Below are 21,662 nucleotides of genomic sequence, written 5' to 3' on the forward strand. Positions count from 1 at the left end.
GGTTAAAATGGTCCAATTGATTAAGGTAGGGTAACTACACGACACAACTTGAAATGGTCTAACAGCTTGAGATGGTCTAACTAGATAAAATGGTCCAATTGGCGTAACTGGGACTCTGACTCTGAAAAGCTGATTAGAACAGACTTTCCTCAACAGACGTAAACAACCAGTAGCACCACAAAGATGACCTGTTCACGACTTTTTTCTCAACAAACTGATAAATTGTGAACGACTTTTGACAAATTGAGCCTCACAGCTAATAGAAACTTTACAAAACTGACAGAGCAGTTTCCTGAACCAGACTTATAACACTTTACTACTATGACATCCCCCATGGTTGTTGAAACACCAGTCACCACTGTTTTCAACAGTTCTTCTACCCTTACCCGGATGATCAGACCACATGATCCCATGAGAGGTTTACAACATCAACTATGTGACAATGCTGAACTAATCTGATTCAAACACCTCTCTTCTGCCACATTTATTAGTTACGTCTGGCACATGGGTGGAGTGGCTATTGGAACAGGTGTAAGAGAATGCACTACAAATGATGTCTGAATTTTGTTATGAAAATGTGAATAAGGTACACATTTGAGTCTAGTATCTTCTGCAAATACAGTTTTCTGTCTCTCTAATTGTGGTACAAGCATAAATTTCATTTTTCCCCCTATTCTACCTTAAAGTTGTCGTCTCAGGAAAATTCTGTGTTAACAAGCAGAAATTACTTTTTAAACACCCCCCTAAATGAAGTCATCAAGAGATAAAGGTTAATTGTTTATTCAGTAATGATAGAAATAATATAAGTTATGTAAATTGTAATTATGTAATCATGGTGAAATTGCTCATGATATTAATGACAATAATAAGAGATCTAAAGTTTGGTTTTGTGTGAAGCTGCGAGAATACCATCCACCAGGTTAAGTCGTTTTTCTAAGATACTGGATTTTTTTGCTCCCACGAAATGTTGAAGAAAAATTCGAATGTTTTGACAAAGGAATGCTAGCTCTTTCTTCATTGAGATTCTTTCAAATATATATCTGTGAAGAGAGAAATAAGACATTACAATTGGAAAGGTCATACAAGGGAGTGCATAGAGTGACATGAAATCCCTCATATCTGTTAATTCATGTTCAAGTTTTCCTTTGGTACTCATCAGTAAACTAAATTGTATCTTGTATACAAAATAAGGGAATACATACCAAGCAAGATGGGAGGGTACAATATACCTAATACTGATGCAGTAGTCAATCCCATTGTATAAATCTACAGCCCTACTTAAACTAAAGCTTAGTTCACTTTCTGTCTTGATAACACTGAATGTTGTGTAGAGCCAGGAAACATTAATCAGAATTAGGTTCAGAATGCTTGATTGTAATGTACCTTCACAGGACAGTTGACAAGAGTATTGTCAATGGAAAACGTTTACAAAAAAGGGACTACTAGGGAGTGGAATCACAATAATCATTTCCCAACTTGTAAAGAGGATTTAAAAGCTAACTAACTTTGATTCAACATTGAGCACTTAAACCTTTAACTCCCAAGATCTGATTGATAACTCTCCCTACTGGCTCCTACACATTCCCTTGTAAATTAGTCGCAAGAATATGGTATTAGATCAAGATAACAACTTCTACCTGATAAAGTTTGCATATTCTTATTACCTGTTTGCAAGGTACATCTTACCGGTAATCACTCCTAGTAGTTAAAGACCTAAAAGTATACAGAAAAATCTCACCTTGTTACATCTTTAGAATAAGTTGAGAGAAGGTGATGAAAAAGATCAGTGAAAAACTGAACAGAAGTCTTCTCAAGAACCATAAAGTTGACAACCTATCAAACAGAAATCATGATAACGTTAGCTCCTTTCAATTTTTCAGAAATCCCAGGCATTTTTGAAACTGTAAAAAAAAAACAGTTCCTCTTTTTACTATGTTTTAAATAACATTGATGTAAACTGGCATTCATTTCTTCTTGCAAAAAATTAAGGCATAGTCAGATGGATAAAATTTGCAACCTGGACAATATTAGTGACACTGTTCGTGAAGGGAGATGCCTATGATGCCTGGTGGATTTCCATCCTGAAACTAGAGCTTTTTCTTTTCTCAGTTGTCAAAAAGGGTTAGGCAAAATTTATGCAAACTCAGGTTCCTAAAATTAATATAGGGTGGAAATGAGAGTTGAAGAAAAACAAGACTTAAATGAACATGACTTTACCTGCCCTATTTCATGAGGCAAGAATTACCCTTGAGGTTACAAAAGTATCATGTCGTTTGGTTTTTTTTGACAGTCATCAACTAATTAAAGTCAGAGAATTATTATCAGTCACTAAAACTATTGATTTAATTTGCTCAAGATGAAGGCTGCTCATGAGTACCTTGAGAATGGATAGAGACAATGCTCTTGTAGCAAAGAGGTGACACATAAGATGTAACAGGTTTTCAAGACAATGGGGTGCTAAGCTGCTTAGTAGTTTAAACTTGTCCCAAAAAGAGTACTGAAAAGTAACCTGAAAAAAAGTTCAAATCACAAAGAAACGAAACTTTACTCAAATTAGCTTTCTATGTTAACCAAAAAGTATTGTTTTGGTAGTTGTTTGTAAAAATACTTTGAATGCAAAATATATTAAAAAAATTGAAAATACATTTGACTTTGTAATATTGAACAAACAGAATGCATTAAACTGTAAAATTGTCAGTCAAACAGGGTTACTTTCCAATAGTACAGGTTCGTGTGTCTCATTCTCACAATGATTGTATCTCCTCCCTTACTTAGCAGTTGAGAAGTCTGCAATGTACTCAGGGCATGTGAATGTTGCTATAAACAGCCTATCCTTATCTCAGATAGTGAGTGGCTGCTAAGCAAAGTTGTGGCTTTATCAACCCATATCACATGTTGACAAGTACATCAGTGAAATTTTGGCTGACTGTGGTCAATTCCATTTTCAATAAAAATCAATTTAAGGATGTTATTTCCTTTTTTGATTAGAGTTTCTACAGTGATGTAAAGATTCAGGCAAGTGTGAACAAACAAAATGCTAGAAGTCAAAAATAGGATCATTAAATGGGGTGTGTTCTGTAATGAGACTGAGCAAAAAAAGTGCTGTTTGTTGCTTATCCACTGCTCACAGCTTGACATGATATTTTCTGCGGCAAAACATTTAGAAGGTAGATTATGGAGAAAGTGAGTTATCATCAAACCCAACTATTGTCCATGGTATTTTTCAGACTAAACTGGAAATGTAAAGTGGCAAGTATCATTTGATTCACTGCAATGGAATGCCACCTATGCTAAAAACTTTCGTTGATAATTTTCTTACTTCTTTTCATAAAAAAGAGTGAAAGCCTCAAGAGATAATGTACCTGGTAACTTCTGCTGTTTTCACAGAATTTTTGACCAAGGTAGGCATAGTAAGGATTGTACATTTTCTCCTGTAAAACATCAAGAGTTGAAAGGAAAGAGTAAAGCACATCATTATGAATTAACAACCAGGGCACTAGGGTTAAAACAACACTTATCATCATAATTATGATTTACTCATGTACCTGAATGCAGCAGTCAATAAGAACATGGATTACTTCCCTAGTTTGAACATCTTTTAAGTTCAATCGAATCAACTTTTCAAATGCATCAATGTAATCCTGGAAAAAATGGCAGAACGTTCTCTGTAGTAAGGTTGAAGTGGTAATATCAGATAATTTTTTTAAAGAAATAATGATAGAATAAAATAATGACGACTTCCAAACAGAAAGTGTGGATATTGTTAAACACATACCATAAAGAACAAAACAGACAAACAAAACACAAAACAATAGCATAGGGAAGCACCAAAACAAATTCTCTTTCTGCAAGTGCAAAAGTAATCAAGTTCAAGTTTTCTATTCACCTCACTTGTCATCATAATAAGAAAAACATTCTTTCGGACATCAGTGTTCATGCGTTGTTTTCTTGCCAGTTCTAACAGCTTGGTGTTTTGGAGTTTAGACACTTCCATGGAGTTACTTTGAGGTGTCTGGGGCAATGCATACCCTACAGTCCACCAGCGGCCTTTTAAACAAAGAACATTCAAATTAACTTTCAGGCCCAAGTTTCCACATATCCCTTCAAGGCAGTGCTTTCAATAAGATTTGAAGTAGGTGGTTACCTAGGTAAAGCACCCACCAGGGGGTAAAATTGGGGGCATTTAGACCCATTCAGAATAAAGTCGCTCTAAATGAAGTTTTCAGTGTTGAACTTCTGTAAATAATCATTAAATTTTCATTTTCTTTCTAACAATTGTTTAACTGATCCTTTTATTTCTTTTCAAATTCTTCAATTTGCTGACATGGAAACCTGCTCCCCAAGTTTCACGCAAAAAGGAAATACAGTAACTGATTACTGGAATTTAAGTCCATATGTTCTTGGAAACTCAATTTCTTTCCTGGAAATGTCATGTATGAAAAAACGTGTTAATTGAGGTAAACCTCTAAAAGATCTCAAGATGTTTTGGGTCTCACTTCATTAGTTTGTTTGAAAGCTTCTATGACACACCATACATATAAGAAAAAGCTATCAGGTTTAAAGTGGTTATTTAACATTGATGGCAAGTGTGCAACCAACTCCGCAACTTCCACAGAGTAATCTCCTCTTTAAACTGTCAATGAAAAAGTATATTTCCATGCCAAATGGAAGCCATTTTGTTTATTATCCTTCAGATATTTTTGCAAATAACAGAAAAAGTGTCTACAAAAAGTTGACCTAAAACTACACGGAATGTTCAATTTTCATTGTTCTTTGGTAAGATTTTATGAACAAACAAACATGTTCCCTTCTTTTTAACAACCACAAAAGACACTCTCACCTTAAATTAATCTTAAACCAAGACTTATTGTATAATGATATTGAGTTTCAAAATTAGGGAATATCACTGGGGGTGTTTTCTTGACTATGATCCATCAAATTTTTTTGCTTGCACATGATAGGTCTAAACCCATCACATTTATAAATATTCCCCAGCCAAAACTGAGGGACACTACAATTTTCAAACCTCACATGCACTATGGTAAGTTTTTGTTTAAAATCCAATTTAAGATGAGAGAGCAATTTATGGTTGTTACAGATGACAGGAAATATTTGTTTGTTCACAAAGTCATACCAGAGAACACTCAAAAGAAAACATCCCATGTAGAACAGTAAGCTGTTTGTAAACATTTTTTCATGCATGTAGCAAAATATTTGAAGGATGTTGGTTTGCTGCTGTTGGTGCATTTGGATCCTTGTTATTATTCTGGTTGTTTGATGGTGTTCCCTCACAGGTCCACATTGATCGGCTGACCTACATGTGTACCAATGAGGATCACGATCTGTAAACCTAACCTTGCTCCAAATAGGAGAATATGCCCTGTTTTGTTAGCATACTCTGAAACAGCAGAGGTCTGAGCACAAGCAAACCGTTTGTCTCTGTCATGTTCTTTTATCCTCTTTGCATTGATCCCCCTGTTTCACCAAGATACACATTGCATCATTCACATGCGATCTTGTAAATTATACTTTTTTGTTTTGTTAGTTCTAGGGCGTCTTTAGGTTACACTAAGAGACTAATTGGCCACCGTAAAGAGTAAAAAAGCTGACATATCGAACTCTTTACAGAGGCCAATTTACATTTTCAACTCAGATGTTAACACTAAATTACCAAATAAATGAAAGGTTGCAAATGCACTGAGACCAGACATGAGACAATGAAGATATAAATGATGCATTAAGGCACAAACAGAAAACCTTTTTATGCTAGGTAATCATAATAAGCAATTTAAAGGTAATTCTTTTATTCTTGTAGATTGGGCTACTTCCACACCTTGAAAGGCCTTACATTCATGGATGAAGCAGATGTTTCATACTATAGCTTTCAAAAGTATTTTATTTGTAGCTGTAAGTCAAGAAAAGGAGGTCTTTGCAGGGAACTGTATCATATTTGGAGAAGCACATGGTGGAATTTAACTTTTTACCAGGTACTTATAGCATGATTTGCCAAATCTAGGCCTCACTTTGGATCTACCTTTGGGCCATAATTCGCATCACTTTAGTGAATCAAAGGGTTGTTGACTTGAAAGCTTATTCTATCACTTTTAGGACTTTGGTATCAATTTCTTCCAAGCAGAGTATTCTGCAGCATTGTTCTTTTCCATTTGGAGCTCCAGGTCTAACAGAAAATATGCTTGAAATTTTTTAAAGTTGGCCATGCCAACACCATCCATCACTGGCATTTCTAAATACAAGCATTACACAACAGAAATGAAGATTGGTTGGAAGGTTGTTGTGTCCAAGTGAAACTTTCTGAATTTGTTTATTGGTTTTTTATCTATTGTTCACTCATCAGATTCATTAGTTATGGAGTGATTCTATTGTTAACTTAGGTGCTCGGCTTTTTTGATGACTATAGTGCCTACTGCTTTTCAAAGCAGTAGACACAATAATGAAAAGTCACCTATTTGGCTATGTTCTAGCAAACCAGTAACCATATGAAGTTCTTTGCTTTTCACAGCAAATGCAGCTCTTATTTTTTAATAAAGGTTAGATGCTAGGTGTTCAATAGCTGTTTTTGTTCCTCTCTTTGTAGTTAAGCCTAGATTAAGTGTTCTCCATACAAACTTCTAAAACATCTTTCCTTAAAAGTTCTGAATTTGATTGATGCTTGTTATCAGCAAACACACTACTTTGATAAATTTGATTTTCAAGTTTGTTTTTGAACTAGGAGTTGAGAACTGTTGTTTGTCCAAAAATATTGATAATTTTAGTTAAGCACAAAGTTGCTTGCAAATTATTTTGAGTCAATGTATACTCAATGCACTTCAATATGTATTTTAAGATGATGTGTACTCCTACCTCCCTTATAATGAATTTATGTTGAACACACTTAACAAGCAGAAAAAGAAAACCACTGGTGAAAGAATGAATCTAACAATCAAAGACCACAGAATTTGAAAAATAAATGAGGTGAATACATGGCCTCCAATACTAAATTGACTATAATTACTTTCTATGCTATTTATCTATTTATCTATTTGTTCTGAAAATTTGACTTGAACATGGCAAAGTATACCCAGCGATTGCCAACAGAATACCCACCAGAGCTCTGGTGGGTGCTGAGTCTCATTGAGAGCACTGCTTCAAGGTGTCTGCTCTTCTATATCGTTGCACTATAGTTAAAAATTTTTGTTTATATTTTCTTCCAAAAAGGTTTAGAACACTGAGTTGAAAATATAGTAATTCCTGTATCAAGTAGATACCTAAAGGATCCTTTTTAGTGTTTACTTCACCAATACAAAGTGAATTGTGCAATGTAGGTAATAGCTACAGAGTTAACAATTAGTTGAAACAGAATGTATTAAAGTTCACATGGCAACCAGGTGGACAATCAGACATGGTTTAATGCTACTCTGGTTTACAGATTTGATGAATGTAATTGAAGAAGTTACAATTCATAGACCCAACGTTTTGACACTCCTGTCTAGTGCCTTCATCAGGGGTGAACTAAATGTTGCAACAAGAGGTCCTTTTATATGATCACTAATTAGCTGCCTTTTTTTTTCTCTTTTTTTCTGACGAGGTGTAAATAGGCATTAGGAAGTAAACCGCCATCATCATGATTTAAAGGAGTGTGGGTGGAGTTCATATGCCAAGCTTCCAAACAAAGGCACTGGTGGTAACTCCAATTAGTGGTGATAATTTTAGACTTATCCCACCCAACTGTATGGTTGATTAGGCATGTGTGCTCCAGTAAAGCTGAATTTTCTTTTTTGCAAAAAAAACCAGCTTTTTGATGCTCTTTCAAACGTGTACCAAACTGATGTTTGGTCTGCCCGATGTATTCGTTGTCACAGTCATTGCAAGGAATAGAATAAATGGCATCGGTTCATTTATTGAAATGAGGTAATTTCAGAGATTTTGAATAGAACTTTATAATGAGAGAAAACATGTCATAAGTGTATTATGTGATCTCAAAATGTAATTGATGAGAAAATGAAAATCAGCAAAGATTATTATATGTTTTGCATGAAACATACAAGAAAAGGAAAACCAAAATCTTTATTTCATATGTTAGCTCATGGCATGCATGTAGTTTCTTTGTAATATTGTGGTCATTCTTTATTACTCACCTTTCAATTTGATGTTCAGCAAGTCTTGTAGACTAACTTTGAGCTGATTGGAGACTAAACATCCTTAAATAGAAGAAATCCACATCAAAGTTGATTTGCTTACAAGTTGTTGTAACTAACAATGTTTTGAGTAAGTGTTACAGGGAAGCATTTTACATATCTGTTAGATTTGTAAGGAATTGTAAGATTGGCTGAAAGGTGGAATGTCACATACAGCATTACTTTCAATCAAGAGATTACCAAAGAGTAATTTTAATATATTTGCTAACACAGTGAACTTGCAATAACATGGGAACCCTGTATTGCAATTTATGTTGTCTTGGGTTTCCTCACATAAGTTGCAGCTCTTAAATAATTGTTGTAAAGTACAAAACTACTCCTTTAAACATGTTTTACCATAAGTTTTATTTTCTATAATTCTCTGATTATGCCTGGAAATTCATTGACCTGTAAGAACCATTATTTGGTCTTTCAAATTAAAAAAAAATGCATCACACTTCTGTATTCCCAAGGTTCATAATGAATTTTGTACCCCTTTGAGTTCACATTAACTTTTAAATTGTTTTCTACAATTCTTTAATTAAGCTTTTCACCTCATTTATTTTTGGTACTCCAAAACTCATAAAAAATTACAAATAATACCTGACTCTCTGATTAATGAATGAAGAGTTTTTCTAAGGTGTTCTATTTGTGAAGAATCATAGCCTGGTATCTTTCTTAAATTGTTGTTGCGTAGCTTGGCAATTATTTCCAACATGAAGCAAACTCTGGAACTAGAAAATGAAAATTGATCAGCTAAACAGGCCAAGCACATGTAGGCACATATGACTAGTTTATTATATCACAGAACAACTTATTAGCTTTGGAAATCAACATATGTTGTTCTCGTTCTCCACTCATTTGGGCTTGATATTTGTCTCCAAACATCCTCTTAATATAAAGTACTGATGTACTTTAAACAGGTATTGATACCAGGCCAAGTCTGAAACTTAGGTTTGTTCATTTATTGTAAAACTGGCACATATTTGGTAAAAACCTCACTTACAATTCACACTTATACCAGAATTACCCATATTTCAATTCAGCCTGGATTGTTAAAGCTGAGCTAATTTTTGTGTGGGTAGCCACACATAGTCAGCAGTAGGGAATATTCATTTATCTATCTATTCAAGGGTTTGACTGTGCTATAAAACACCAATGGTCACATGCTCTCAAAATAGGACTGAATACAAGGCTAGTGGTTTGTGATGGAGTAAAAAGTCTGTCATCAAGTTACTTGCTTTACAATGATCTCACAGATCCACTTCATTTGCAAGGTAACATAACCTGACAGGTATCTGAACATCAAAGCTGACTAAACTTAAATGTATTAATAAGGCAAAAAGCCACCAAAAAATATATACAAGTCATTCTTTTACTAACCCATAACATGAAGACCTACTTTGCTAAATTCAGTTGTAGAGAACAATTTATAGGTACCATAAAGATTTGATTCAGCACCCTCCTTCCAATAAGTGCCCCCCCCCCAAATTTGTTTTTGTTAATAACCCTAAGAATATCACAAGTTGTTTAATAAAGTAGTTGAGTTTATTAAGGTACAGTGTACTTTCTGTTGGTTAAATTGCACCACAACAGTGCCCCTATTCTAATAAGCAGCCCAATTGAGTAAGCACCCTCATTGCAATAAGTGTCCATATTCAGATAAGGGCCCCTATTCTGTTTCGGTGTTACAGTACATGTACATCGAGACCAACCATAGTTCATCTTTGCTTAGTTGCTCACTTATAACCCCATTACAAAAACAGTCACCTTAGTATCAGTCTCTCAACTATTCTGTCCATGTGGGTGCACAGTTCCTTCACAATCTTTTCTTAATTTTGCAGCAATTTCACAAGATACATACCCATATAAAACTGATTAGATGGAGAACCTAATGCCAAATTAGCTCATTAGTAATGGCTGAATATGACCGACTTCCAAAACATTTCTTTGCTTGACCCTGAATTTTTTCAGTTCATTAACCCTTGAACTCCCAAGATCTCATTTGCAATTCTCCTTAATGACTGCCATACAATTCCTATGAATTTAGTTCCAAGAATTTGTTATTGGATCAACTACTATTCCCCTAATTGATATTTCTCTTTATTCTCATCACTTGTCTGCTTGATAATGCATGGATATTGTGAGGAGAAATTCTGTCTTGGTCACTCATGGGAGTTAAAGGGTTAAGGGATGAATCCAAAGTTATGATGGCCTACACAGTGCATCATGTAACTTGTGCAAGTTATTATTTATCCATGATAGCAAAACCTTATAAACAAAAATCAATCAGTATTTTGTTCCTTCATTTGTACCATTTTCTGTTCATTTGAAAGTCAAAGTCTCTTTTCAAAGCTGCACATTTATTTTTGCTACTACACATTAAAAATCACACAATATCAGAGACGTTAAAGATGTGCCCTGACAGATGTAAGCCTGCCTGACACAATTTGCTTGCAGTTGGAATTAACATTATTTTGTCAGTTTACTGTTTAAAGGAACAGGGTTGCAATTACTTACTCACTAGACAAGATTGGCGTGGAAGTTGCCTTTGCTTGAATTTGGAGTATAATTTCCTACAAAGGATAAAAATCAAAAGTTCATAAATAAACTCCCACTGAAAATAGCAAACATTTGTCATTTGTGAACAACAGCAATCAAGCACCCAGTTTAAAATTTAGAATTCAGGTTAGAGTGGAATTGGTTAGAGTGGTGTATGCAGTTTTCTGAGGCAGTCACCAATAACATTATAGAAGATAAAATACTAAAGCTCTCACTGCTCTGCATAACCCATCTGTTGGATGGACTTACATATTCAAGCAAATCTCTCTAAAAAAATCTCTCAAAATAGTGTCGTTACTGTTCAAATTATTAGTTATTACTGGTGAAATACTGTATAACTTTTTCAACTCTCACCCTGAAGCAAGATAAAAAAGTCTGCTGCTTTTTTTACCAACTGTTGTTATAACATAGCATGTGTGCAAGGCCTACCTATTTCCTAAGCAGCTACCTACTAGGTAAAAATCCTTATGTACCCCATCGCTATGCATCCATCACATGACAAGTGCGATTTCAATTGGGCTGAAAGTGCCCAGGGAGTTTTAGCCCATTACTAGTTTCAAAAACAATGAGCAAGTAGCTCTTTCAAGCAACAAAATTAATTTAAGAGTTGAGAAACTTCAACCCCAAATGCGATGGGAATTATGGCTGAAAAACAAAACTGAGTTTTTCTGACTTCAACTAAAGCTTTGGGACATTAGGTAGTGGTAAATATTATTTTGAAGTCTTGATATTTCCAAAAGTTTTGTTCAATAGCAGATTCTGAATTTAAATCATACAATTTTCAAAATTTTCAACACAAAGCTTTGCAATTCTCTGGCTGTAACTTCTGGTAGACAACTATTCAAGCAGAGTTAATCACCACACAGGTCTGTAAATACAAGATTTGTGAAAGTCTTTTTGATTCATTTTTCGAACAGTCAATATTATTTTTAAGTGTTGATATTTCCTAAAACTATCGTTCAATAGATTTTAATTTTAAAATAGTACAATTTGAGAATTTTCAAAATTTTCAAGGCAAACCTATGCAATTTTTTTTATTGTGAATTCTAATAAACAACAATTCAAGCTTGTTGAATCTACTATGCAGTCTTTTACAAGCAAGAAATTCCTTCTTTTTTGCCTCAGAGCAGAAAATTTACAATTCTTTGAGTAAAGGTTTAGAAATTTTTCTTGGTTGTTTTTGCCTTCTCATATAGGTCATAGTTTTCAAGAAGACCATGATTGACACAGAATCAAATCAGTGGTTTAAGACGATAATGATAATGGTGATCTGACAGTTCCTTTCCTCAATTCCTTTCCATATGCACTAATGGCATTGACATACTGGTAGTTATGATTACATGAATGGGTAATTGTACTGAAATTATCACCTTCAATGCTGATGGATCACCTCTTCTGATTTCTGCTCCAACTACTATTAAAATGAAATAATAATAGACTATAAGATCAGGACCATCCATCAAATGATTGAGGGTAACATTGAGAAAAATACGAATGCCGTAAATTAACTTTCATTAAAAAATAGCGAAAGGCAATGTGAAAAAAAATTCTTGAAGTACATTTGTCAGATCATAAGCAATCAACAAATCTTATTACATTTATTCTGGAGTTTTTCCTAAAGTTCATTATGACATGAGTCAACCAAGCTACATGTAACACTGTCACTCCTTCCTTTTTATTTTTAGATTTTTTGAGAATATCACTTAATCTTTTGCTGATACCAACCAAAAATAGAGTCCGTAATTTGTACTCAATTTGTGACTGTTTACTACTGTTACAGTGGGATATAACCAGAACATGAAAATATTAACTTGGTAGGATTTTAAGACATGTTAAATGAACATTAAGACAAAAAAAGCCAAAAAGGGAAATTAATCAAACACAACTTTTAAAATTTCCAATAAGAGAAATCAATGTGTCCCACCAAATTTGAAAAAGATGACCACCTCTATCAGAGAAAGGATAACAGAAATCCCTTCTTATTGTAATTTATCATAATTCTCTTGCTTACATTTCAGAAGCAGTAGAAGTAGTTCAATATCTCTTTCACCGAAGGAATTCACTAGCCTTTGAATGATGTCATAAATGAGACAGCAGTGAGTAACCTGTGAAGGAATGGAAGAAGGCAGAACAAATGGTCAAACAAAAGCAAGGTAAAACATTTAGCAATATATTCATGTAACAACACTTCAAATCTCTGTCAGTAAAACTATTTGTTATTACATGAATTTTCAACCAAGAGAGGTGCCTAAAGAGTAAGAGAGGTCTATTTCCTTTGTCATATTTTCCTTAGTACACTGGATTTCTACCTTCTAAACAAATGATTAAATTCAAGCCTGTTGATGTGCTTTATGTTCTTTCACTTTCCCAAGCATTACTGCAATTACAAAAATACATTATTTAACAAAAAGTACACATACTTTAAAGTTGCACAGATGTGAAAACAGAGCTATAACATTATAACACTCTTTCCCCTGTCCAAAACTGTCTTTGTTGCTCTTGTGCAGTTTATCAAACAATTCTGCCAGTCGCTCAATGAAGAAAGCAGCTTGAAATAAACACCAAAAGAAAGATTTAATGACCAATATGAAAATAATTGTCACCTACAGAAAACATATGACTTAGTAAAATGTCTTAATGGTCAAGCACAACTAGTCCTATCAACACTTGTTTGTGACTACATTAACAACAATAAAAGAGGACTGTGTGTCATATGTAAAACTCCATTTTAAATTTTGCGATTGGTTTCTCGAATAATTCAAAACAAGCTACACATGGAGCTTTTCTCTAGGGAAGTATCTAGGGCCTAGTTCACACATTGAACTCCACATGCAATGACTAAATTGTAATTTTGGTTGACACAGAATACATGAAACCAAATTCAGGGCAGCAAAAGGGTGTCTTCCAGTCAGCAGGATTTCAAATAAGGCAATTTGTAATTTATTTATTAAGTTCAATATTGAAAAGAGTGACATTTGTCCCCACTCTATCTTCACATGTTTTATCTGTTTGAAGCAGACACAGAGAATGTTGGTGGATCCAAATTCAGTTGGATGTACTCAACTGATTCAAATTTAACATGAACTTAATTTCATCTCAGTTTAGTTTGTCCCAAGTGAAGCTCAGGGAAAGTCAATTCTACATATCGTACTTGTTCATCAGAGGAGCCAAATGTTCAAATTTCACCTTCCAAGACTCTTTAAGCTTATCAAGCCAACAATGTAAACCACTAGCAAGTGATGTGATAATATTTATTGAATCCCTGGTGTTCAAAACACACACACACACACACACACACACACACACACACACAAAAGTATGCAGCTCCATGGGAAAATGCTAGTCCTTTAAAATCACATTTCACCTGATAGGTTCCAGAATTCCAAGGCACCCTATATTAATGTTCATCAAGAAGTTTCACGGCAGATAAAAGAAACCTTACCTACATCAATTCCAACATGACTTGAAAGAATTGCCAACAACATGATATGCTCCATCAAAAGTTTGTCAGGCATCATGGATACAGAAACACATGAGGCCAGAATAAGATTACTTAGGATCTTGTTAACATCTAAGAGGAAAAAAGAAATATTTTAGCCAGCTTTGTAAACACTCAGGTAAATAGAAAAATGACAAAATCAATTTCTTGACCTAGTTCAAGGTTTATGTCACAGCATTTTTATTAGCAAGTAGCAACAATGTGTGCAAGGTCAGGGAAGTGTGGAACATGGGAAGAAGGTTTCTATGGTAGGTCTTTAGAGGTCTCCTGCTAGAGTAGAACACAATTGTGTTTACTTGATGCCACATTTGCTCTTCTTGTGACATTGTTTTAGCTATCACAAATTAAACTTTGGTAAACAATTCACAGCAAGTTTTTTTGAAAAAATGTAATCTTTTTATTGATGATTAAAATGTTCCTTAATTTGGCATTCATAAAAAAACAAATTACCCATCTTTGGGTATATCAGATTATTACATGAGTAACCAGGTGTTTGTATATTTTTGCATTTAGCCTGACAGTCCTCTATTTTTTCTATCATCTAATGCCAAAATGTAATGTTATTTTAATTGATTTGAGATTAATTTAGGTAAAACATGGTAGGTTAGAGGTCATCGAGCAAAGCAGTTTTTCTGCCTATGGAGATGACACCCAGATATTTTATGCCAACAAAGAGGCCATGAAAATTTAAAATGAGAAATGGTATGAGAATAAACCCCACAAAGTTACCAATTGTCATGGGAAAGACCCAAACCATGCCTCGTTTTGTTTTTTTTTGGAAACACTGAAATTCACATCAGCAAAGATTTTGAAATGCTTAGAGTAATGATAGATGACAAACTAAAATTTGAAAAGCATGAAGCCAAAGTGTGCAGAAAAGTCTCTCAGCAAGTTGCCATTCTTAAGCATATGAAAAAATTTGTCCCCCTTTGAAACAAAAAAATACATATATTCTGCTTTCATCCTTCCCATTTAAACTATTGCTTTGAGACCTGGCACTTCTGCAGTAATAGTGCCAGTGCCATACTGGAAAAAGTAAGCAAATGTGTGCTCTGATTCTTTCTAATGAAAAATAAACGCACTACCAGGAACTACGCAATAAGATAGGCTTTCTATCATTGACTAATCAAAGACTTGCAAACACAGTTTGTATAGGTTTAAAAGCTATTAATTACGATTTTAGCTCCTAAAGGCATGAAAAACTATATATAAAAAACACCAGATATGATCTGAGGGGAACTGACATTCTAAAACTGAAACTAAAACCTGAGGTCAACACCGCAACTTACAGACATTTCCAAGTGGAATCTGCCACCAGAGTCACACAGAACTGTTAGAACTTTTAAAGCCCCTTTTTTTGGGCCTTTAACCTTACTTTTAACATGTTGTCATATTGTTAGTACATATGATTACAGTTTTTACTTCTTGGAAAATTCCAAGTAGCACTTGTTACATTAGGAAATAAAAGTGTTAACATACCATTTTGACTGTTTTGCATGTAAATTTGTTCAATCTCTTTACTAATAATTGACATATTTCCCTCATTCAGCCTGTCATAAATAAAAATATATAAATTCCAACAGTATTTAATGCAAATCAAGTGACATTATTTCATGTTCACGCAAAATCACAACTATTTGTAAACAAAAAAAATACAGCTGACTCATGAAGTTGATCACAATTTGAAACAATGGCTATCTTAGTTGCATGCATTTGAGTTACATTGTATCTAATAACCTCTTTGTGGAACTGAAAATTGTGTTTTGTGTTCTATTCACGAGTCTTCCACAAAAAAGTATTTTAGAAAGCCTTCTGGAGTAACTACATCACACTGCGGGTAATTTAAGAGTATTTACATTGTGAATGTACCTCTCACCTATTCAGTAGACCTTTAATCTGACATGATAGTCTGTGCAAGTGTTCATTTTGGGTCTGTGACAAGTTCTTGTTTCTCAAATGGGGTGGAACATATTTTTTAAAGTCATCTGTTTGTTTGCAACTGTTAGCTTTACTGCCACTGTCCTCCTCTTCAAAGTAAATCTCTTTGTCATTTTCAAATGTCTCTATTAAGTCTCTCTTATCAGTGCTATAATCCCCCTCTTCACATCCCTCACCATCATCATTATTGCCATGACCACTGTCATCACTACCTCCACTGTAATGTTTGGTTTCAATATCATCACCATAACTGGAATCACTATCATTGCATTCATCATCATCAATAACATTGTGACCAATGTCATCATCATCATCATTAAGTTGAGAATCAGCATAGCTATCATCACTGTCATGCTGTGCACTTTCACTCATGTTTTGTTTAGGATTTCCATCCATGCCCATGATGTCACTATGTTTTACCTGATTATGCAAAATATAAATAAAGAATGAAAACATTTTTGGAGAATTACTCCTAGACAGTTTGAAATATTTGTAAATGTCAAGAATTACCTCCCTGGAAAACATTTCATCTCTTGACTCCAAACCTTCACCACTTTCTATGTCATGTTCCTTTTGCTGATGCTCACAAACTTCTAATAAATCTAGTGTCAGATATGTCAAGACAACAACATAGCCACATCCAAATGTTTGGAAAGAAATGGCAAAGTTAATATGGTCAAATATAATATGCCCTGTCAGGCCCCACTCATGTAATCCCATAGAGCTACATTGTTATGGTTGTATCTGAGAGATGAAAGGCCAGACGGCATCATAGCCCTACACTTGTACAGCTTTGTCTATTTTTGGATGAGGATAAACTTGATAGCCAGAATTATCCAGGCCTCAGTTTGCGATATCAATCTAAGCCTTCTGCTCTGGCAGAGCAATATCATCCAATAATTGATAATAACCACATTAAATCTATTAGCATTCTATCATGATTGCTGCAATCTGATTGGCTATGGAACTCATTATCTATTCTGTGTTAGGCAATGAGTATGAAAGATAGCCATACAGTGTTAGTAAATTAAATAAAGTGACACCACCACTAGCCTGTCTTATTGTTTACTTTTGGAAGACTATCAGATTTATTCTAGAAAAATCAGATTATTCAATCTTGCTTCATGCCTATACAAGATAATTTATATGGGTTTCACCCATAATCTAACTAGTCAATTCACCAAGCTTTCTGAATCAAAATAACTGAAAACTGGCATTGAATAGCCATTAACTTCATCCATGACAACTAATAACTGACATTCCCATAACTAGAGGGAATTAGGAGTATGTATGTCAGCTATTACAAGTTTCCTCCCAGTACACTATCAGGCTTTCCTGATGGTTTACTGATACCAATTTATACTCCTGGGTGGAAAGAAGCAGTCAGAGTAAAATTTCTTGTCTAAGAACATAACAAAATGACCCAGTCAGGTCTGAAACCTGCACCCAACAACTAAAGGGGAACTACATATTACAAAACTTGTAGTATATAACAAAAAGATACAATCAAGACCATCCGCTTTGAATTTCTTACAGGTAACTTTCTCTTTACTGCCAAGTTTTAAAAGCTTTTCAAGCCTCTTTATCTCCTTGTCCTCTTTCCTGTTCTCTGCTAAAAGCCTCAGTTTGAGGAATTCTTGTTCTTCTGTGACTTTCTGGAATTACATTTAATATTGATTATTAGATGCCTGTGCTAAATACATGTTCATTACAGAAGTTAGAGATATGTTCATCATTCCTTCTAAATGATTGAATGAAATGGCAATTGGAAATTCCAAAAGGGGCCACATAACCTCTTCTCTTGCATGTCATTGTGTAGTATTGTTATTTGCTATTAGATTGTAATAATATTTACCCTGTATAAGAGATGATATAACTATCTTTAGTTAGAAAAGATCTGAATGCTTCTTACTAGAGCAATATAAAAGACTGCTGGTCACTATGTGGTTGTTGACTGATAGCTCCTTGTTCAGGAAAAACATGCAACAAAATATCATGAAACATAATTTTAAGGATATACATGCTCCTGGAAACATACAATGTTCATCTCTGCCAACAAAAACAACCCAAGTAGTTATTACAACCCAGACACTACCTGAAATCCTATATATTACCCCACCTTTTTTCTTCTTTAAAAATTCTACTATGGACAACACTATTTTGCATATTGCTTAAAGACTCAGTCACATACATTATATGCCATGCTACACAGTCTCAATTTCCTTTCTTCTAATGCTTCACAATTTATCTAGATACTGGTAACAATACAAAAGAGTTGTAACTCAAATAATGCTTCTTTTTCTGTAATAAACAGGGGCCTTTTTCTTAATCAGTTTTTAAAAAGTCTTTCACATGCAGCCCAGTAACTGAAAAAATTGTTTTGACAATTGCAGCATCTATAGTTAAATTCTTGGCACACTGGAAGACAATTTTCAAAATCTTAGTTTACTCTATGGAATCTCAACAACCGTGGAGTATTCAATTTTCACATAATTATACTTCTAGATGGCAAAGATAAAAAATTGGATGGTTGCTGGAGCATACCTCTGAAATGCTACTCTTTTAAGAAGAGGAGGATAGAGATATTTAGCACAAAGGTTTCCAGGATTAAAAAGGGCAAAGGAAAACCATGATCAGACACCTAATGCATACTGTTTACATTTTTATATGCTTTAATGACATGATGATAGCTTTTATTTCCTCTTCTTGATCCTTATCAAACAAACCCCAACATTAAATATTTCCCTGCATACCCTGCCTGTTCAAAGGAGGCACAACACCATTTACTGCCTAATGCAGTTTGATTTCTTTTACTCTCATTCAAAGGATAACCATTGGTGTAACTAATACTGTTATACATCCTTCATAAACAACTGAGGCCAAAAGCCACATATAAAACATGCCTTAGTTCTCTTTCTTTTCCTCTTCTTCTTTGAGACCATGGAAAGCTTGGTCCCTGTAGGTTTCTCTGTTAAATCACTGCCTTCCTTTGGCTTGTTTCTGATGCATCCACCACTCAACATTTTCGTAGTCTAGAAAACATAGTTCAAGTTTCTTTTTATCTGCCAAGCTTTTGTCAGATTAGTTCAATAATTTATTTTTCTTTGTCATTGTTTTCAATTTGGTGTGGTGCGGTTATGAAGTAAACTCAGAAAAAGTGAATAAAGGATGAAGTTGAAAAGCAACATCTACATCAACTTTTGCTCAAAAAGATCATACATACCTTCCCTTTCTTATTGGAGAAAAAAGCTGCCTTTCTTGCCTTCTTCTGAACTCTTGCCTGCTGTCTTTTATCTCTTCTGCTTGGTGATTTTCTTGTTTTCTCCTTCCCTAAGTAATATAACCAAGTGTAGTCAGGTAATAATTTGTGTAAAAATACTGAGCTAACATTCAATTCTTGTGAATAAACATTGTATCTTAAAAACTAAGGCATATTAAATTATTGTTAGCAATTAAATGGGCGAGATGGAACATGAAAGTTTTCCTAAACCAGAAACAGAGGAAAAGGACAAAGCAGGTAAACTTTCCTGGCAAAAAATCCTATTTTGTGATTAAAGACTGAAATAAGGATGGTTTGTACAAAAATTGTATTAGCAAAAAAACTTGCCCAATGATTTGCTTATTCCTATACTTATCATGGCACAGGAAATTCCCTTCAAAATAGTGGACTATGAAGTTATTTTTTCCAAACTAGGCTCAATAGATACACTGTAACTATGCATTGAACACTGAACAAGATCTGATATAGAAAGGGCATTCTGAGTTTTTGTTGCATAAGAAAGTAAAAAAAAAAGAATAAACCTACTACAGCCCGGTTTTTAAAATGGAAGGTAGCCCTATCCAACAAATCAATGGCTATCCAGTAGATATATTGGAATAATAATCACACACCTATAAACCTATAGACTACTTATTTACCTGGACTATTATCATTCCTAAAGAGAAATAAAATTGCCTCTTCCAATTTACCTTATAATCCTCCCTTACACAAAATGTTTAATATTGTTATACATACATTTAAGAAACCCATTAAGTAACATTTTTCCCCCTTAATTATGATACACTTTGTTGTATAAAAAAACATATAAAATAGTTTGAGCATTTTAAATGGTGATAATTGAGAAATATCACTTAAAAGAACCAACTTCCAAAATTCAACTGACAAACTTCACAGGAAAAATTAAGCTGTCATCTTAAAAGATAAGACCACAGATGCTTTATCAGGACTTATTAGCATGCTGGATATTGAAGCAAAAAACCATGCAGATACTTAATGGGAAAAATTATCAGGTAACAGGATCCTACTCAGGGTAGACTCCCTACCCTACATATAGGGTCTAAACTTCACAGATAATTTGATCAAACTTCACAATTTTGTTTAATACAGCAAGCCTTCTACTACCTGGTATTCTACTTCTTCTGCATGAGACAAAGAGAGACATTGCACACTTTTGATAGGTCAAAGATAAGTGACCAATGAGAAAGAGTTCCTCTGGCAAAGCTCTGAATGAAAATGAAATTTATTTTGACAAGCCATTCATAAGCAGATTTTGTAAACCCATTGCATTTGCACTGCTTTTGTTTTGTCTCTTTTTTCTCGAGACTTGTGATGATTTGCAATTGTATTATGCGTGATGGCCAATTGATTCCCATGCTGGGCCAAAAAGTTTGAACATTGTATTTCTCTAGTTTTACAATACATAAGAAAGTGCTTTGAAGAGGAAATCGTTCCAACATAAGGTGTACAAATTTACCTCGACCCACTGGTCAAGGTTTTTTTTCTAGGAAAATGAGCGATGGCCAATTCTTCAGGAAATTTTGTGAACAAAATTTGGAGTTTACGTTACTACAGATCTTCCAGATGCAAGAATTAGTGCTTGGTACCTCGTCAAAAATGAAAGCTATCTTGATGTACCAGACAGGACAAGTGTCTGAGAGTGTGTTTTACCATTCTATTAACATGTTGTATCTCAGCAAGTGATAATCATTTTGAAAATACTAACTGCTACCATATTCAACTTACCTCCAACTGTTGAAGGATCTTTCTCATCCCACTCCTGACCTTTCGGTATTTTCAAGTACTGTCCTTTAGCTTGAATATGGAGGAATTCGTCACGCTTCTCTTTCTTCCGCTTCCTTCCTCGAGGGTCCGTCATCTTTTACAATGACAAGTATATATATTGTGGATTTCTTATGAAGGGTATCGAGGAATGAGAGTCAGCGGTTGGTTTCTATTTGGGGTAAGAATGTGGTATAATAAAAACGTAGTAGCGTAAACCGCAAAATTGGTCGGCTACTTGAGTCTATCCACGTATTTTCAAGTACTGTCCTTTAGCTTGAATATGGAGGAATTCGTCACGCTTCTCTTTCTTCCGCTTCCTTCCTCGAGGGTCCGTCATCTTTTACAATGACAAGTATATATTTTGTGGATTTCTTATGAACGGTATCGAGGAATGAGAGTCAGCGGTTGGTTTCTATTTGGGGTAAGA

General features: G+C 34.5%; 1 protein-coding gene across 1 annotated transcript; it reads right to left on the reverse strand.

The window, feature by feature from the left end:
- Positions 1-749: 749 nt before the first annotated feature.
- LOC131787049 (nucleolar MIF4G domain-containing protein 1) lies at positions 750-21,554 on the reverse strand. Its single transcript, XM_059104119.2, has 20 exons — positions 21,197-21,554; positions 19,397-19,503; positions 19,077-19,205; positions 17,678-17,828; positions 16,684-16,775; positions 16,112-16,593; positions 15,715-15,785; positions 14,179-14,307; positions 13,157-13,284; positions 12,748-12,841; positions 12,107-12,150; positions 10,695-10,750; positions 8,778-8,908; positions 8,136-8,198; positions 3,887-4,047; positions 3,546-3,641; positions 3,363-3,431; positions 2,378-2,509; positions 1,739-1,833; positions 750-1,040 (listed from the first exon to the last, which is right to left on the reverse strand). The coding sequence occupies exons 1-20, from the start codon at positions 21,327-21,329 to the stop codon at positions 875-877; spliced, it is 2,529 nt and encodes an 842-aa protein (XP_058960102.2). The 5' UTR covers positions 21,330-21,554; the 3' UTR covers positions 750-874.
- Between the last annotated feature and the right edge of the window lie 108 nt (positions 21,555-21,662).

The sequence above is a fragment of the Pocillopora verrucosa genome, chromosome 10 (genome assembly GCF_036669915.1).
Source record: "Pocillopora verrucosa isolate sample1 chromosome 10, ASM3666991v2, whole genome shotgun sequence".
Taxonomy (NCBI): domain Eukaryota; kingdom Metazoa; phylum Cnidaria; class Anthozoa; order Scleractinia; family Pocilloporidae; genus Pocillopora; species Pocillopora verrucosa.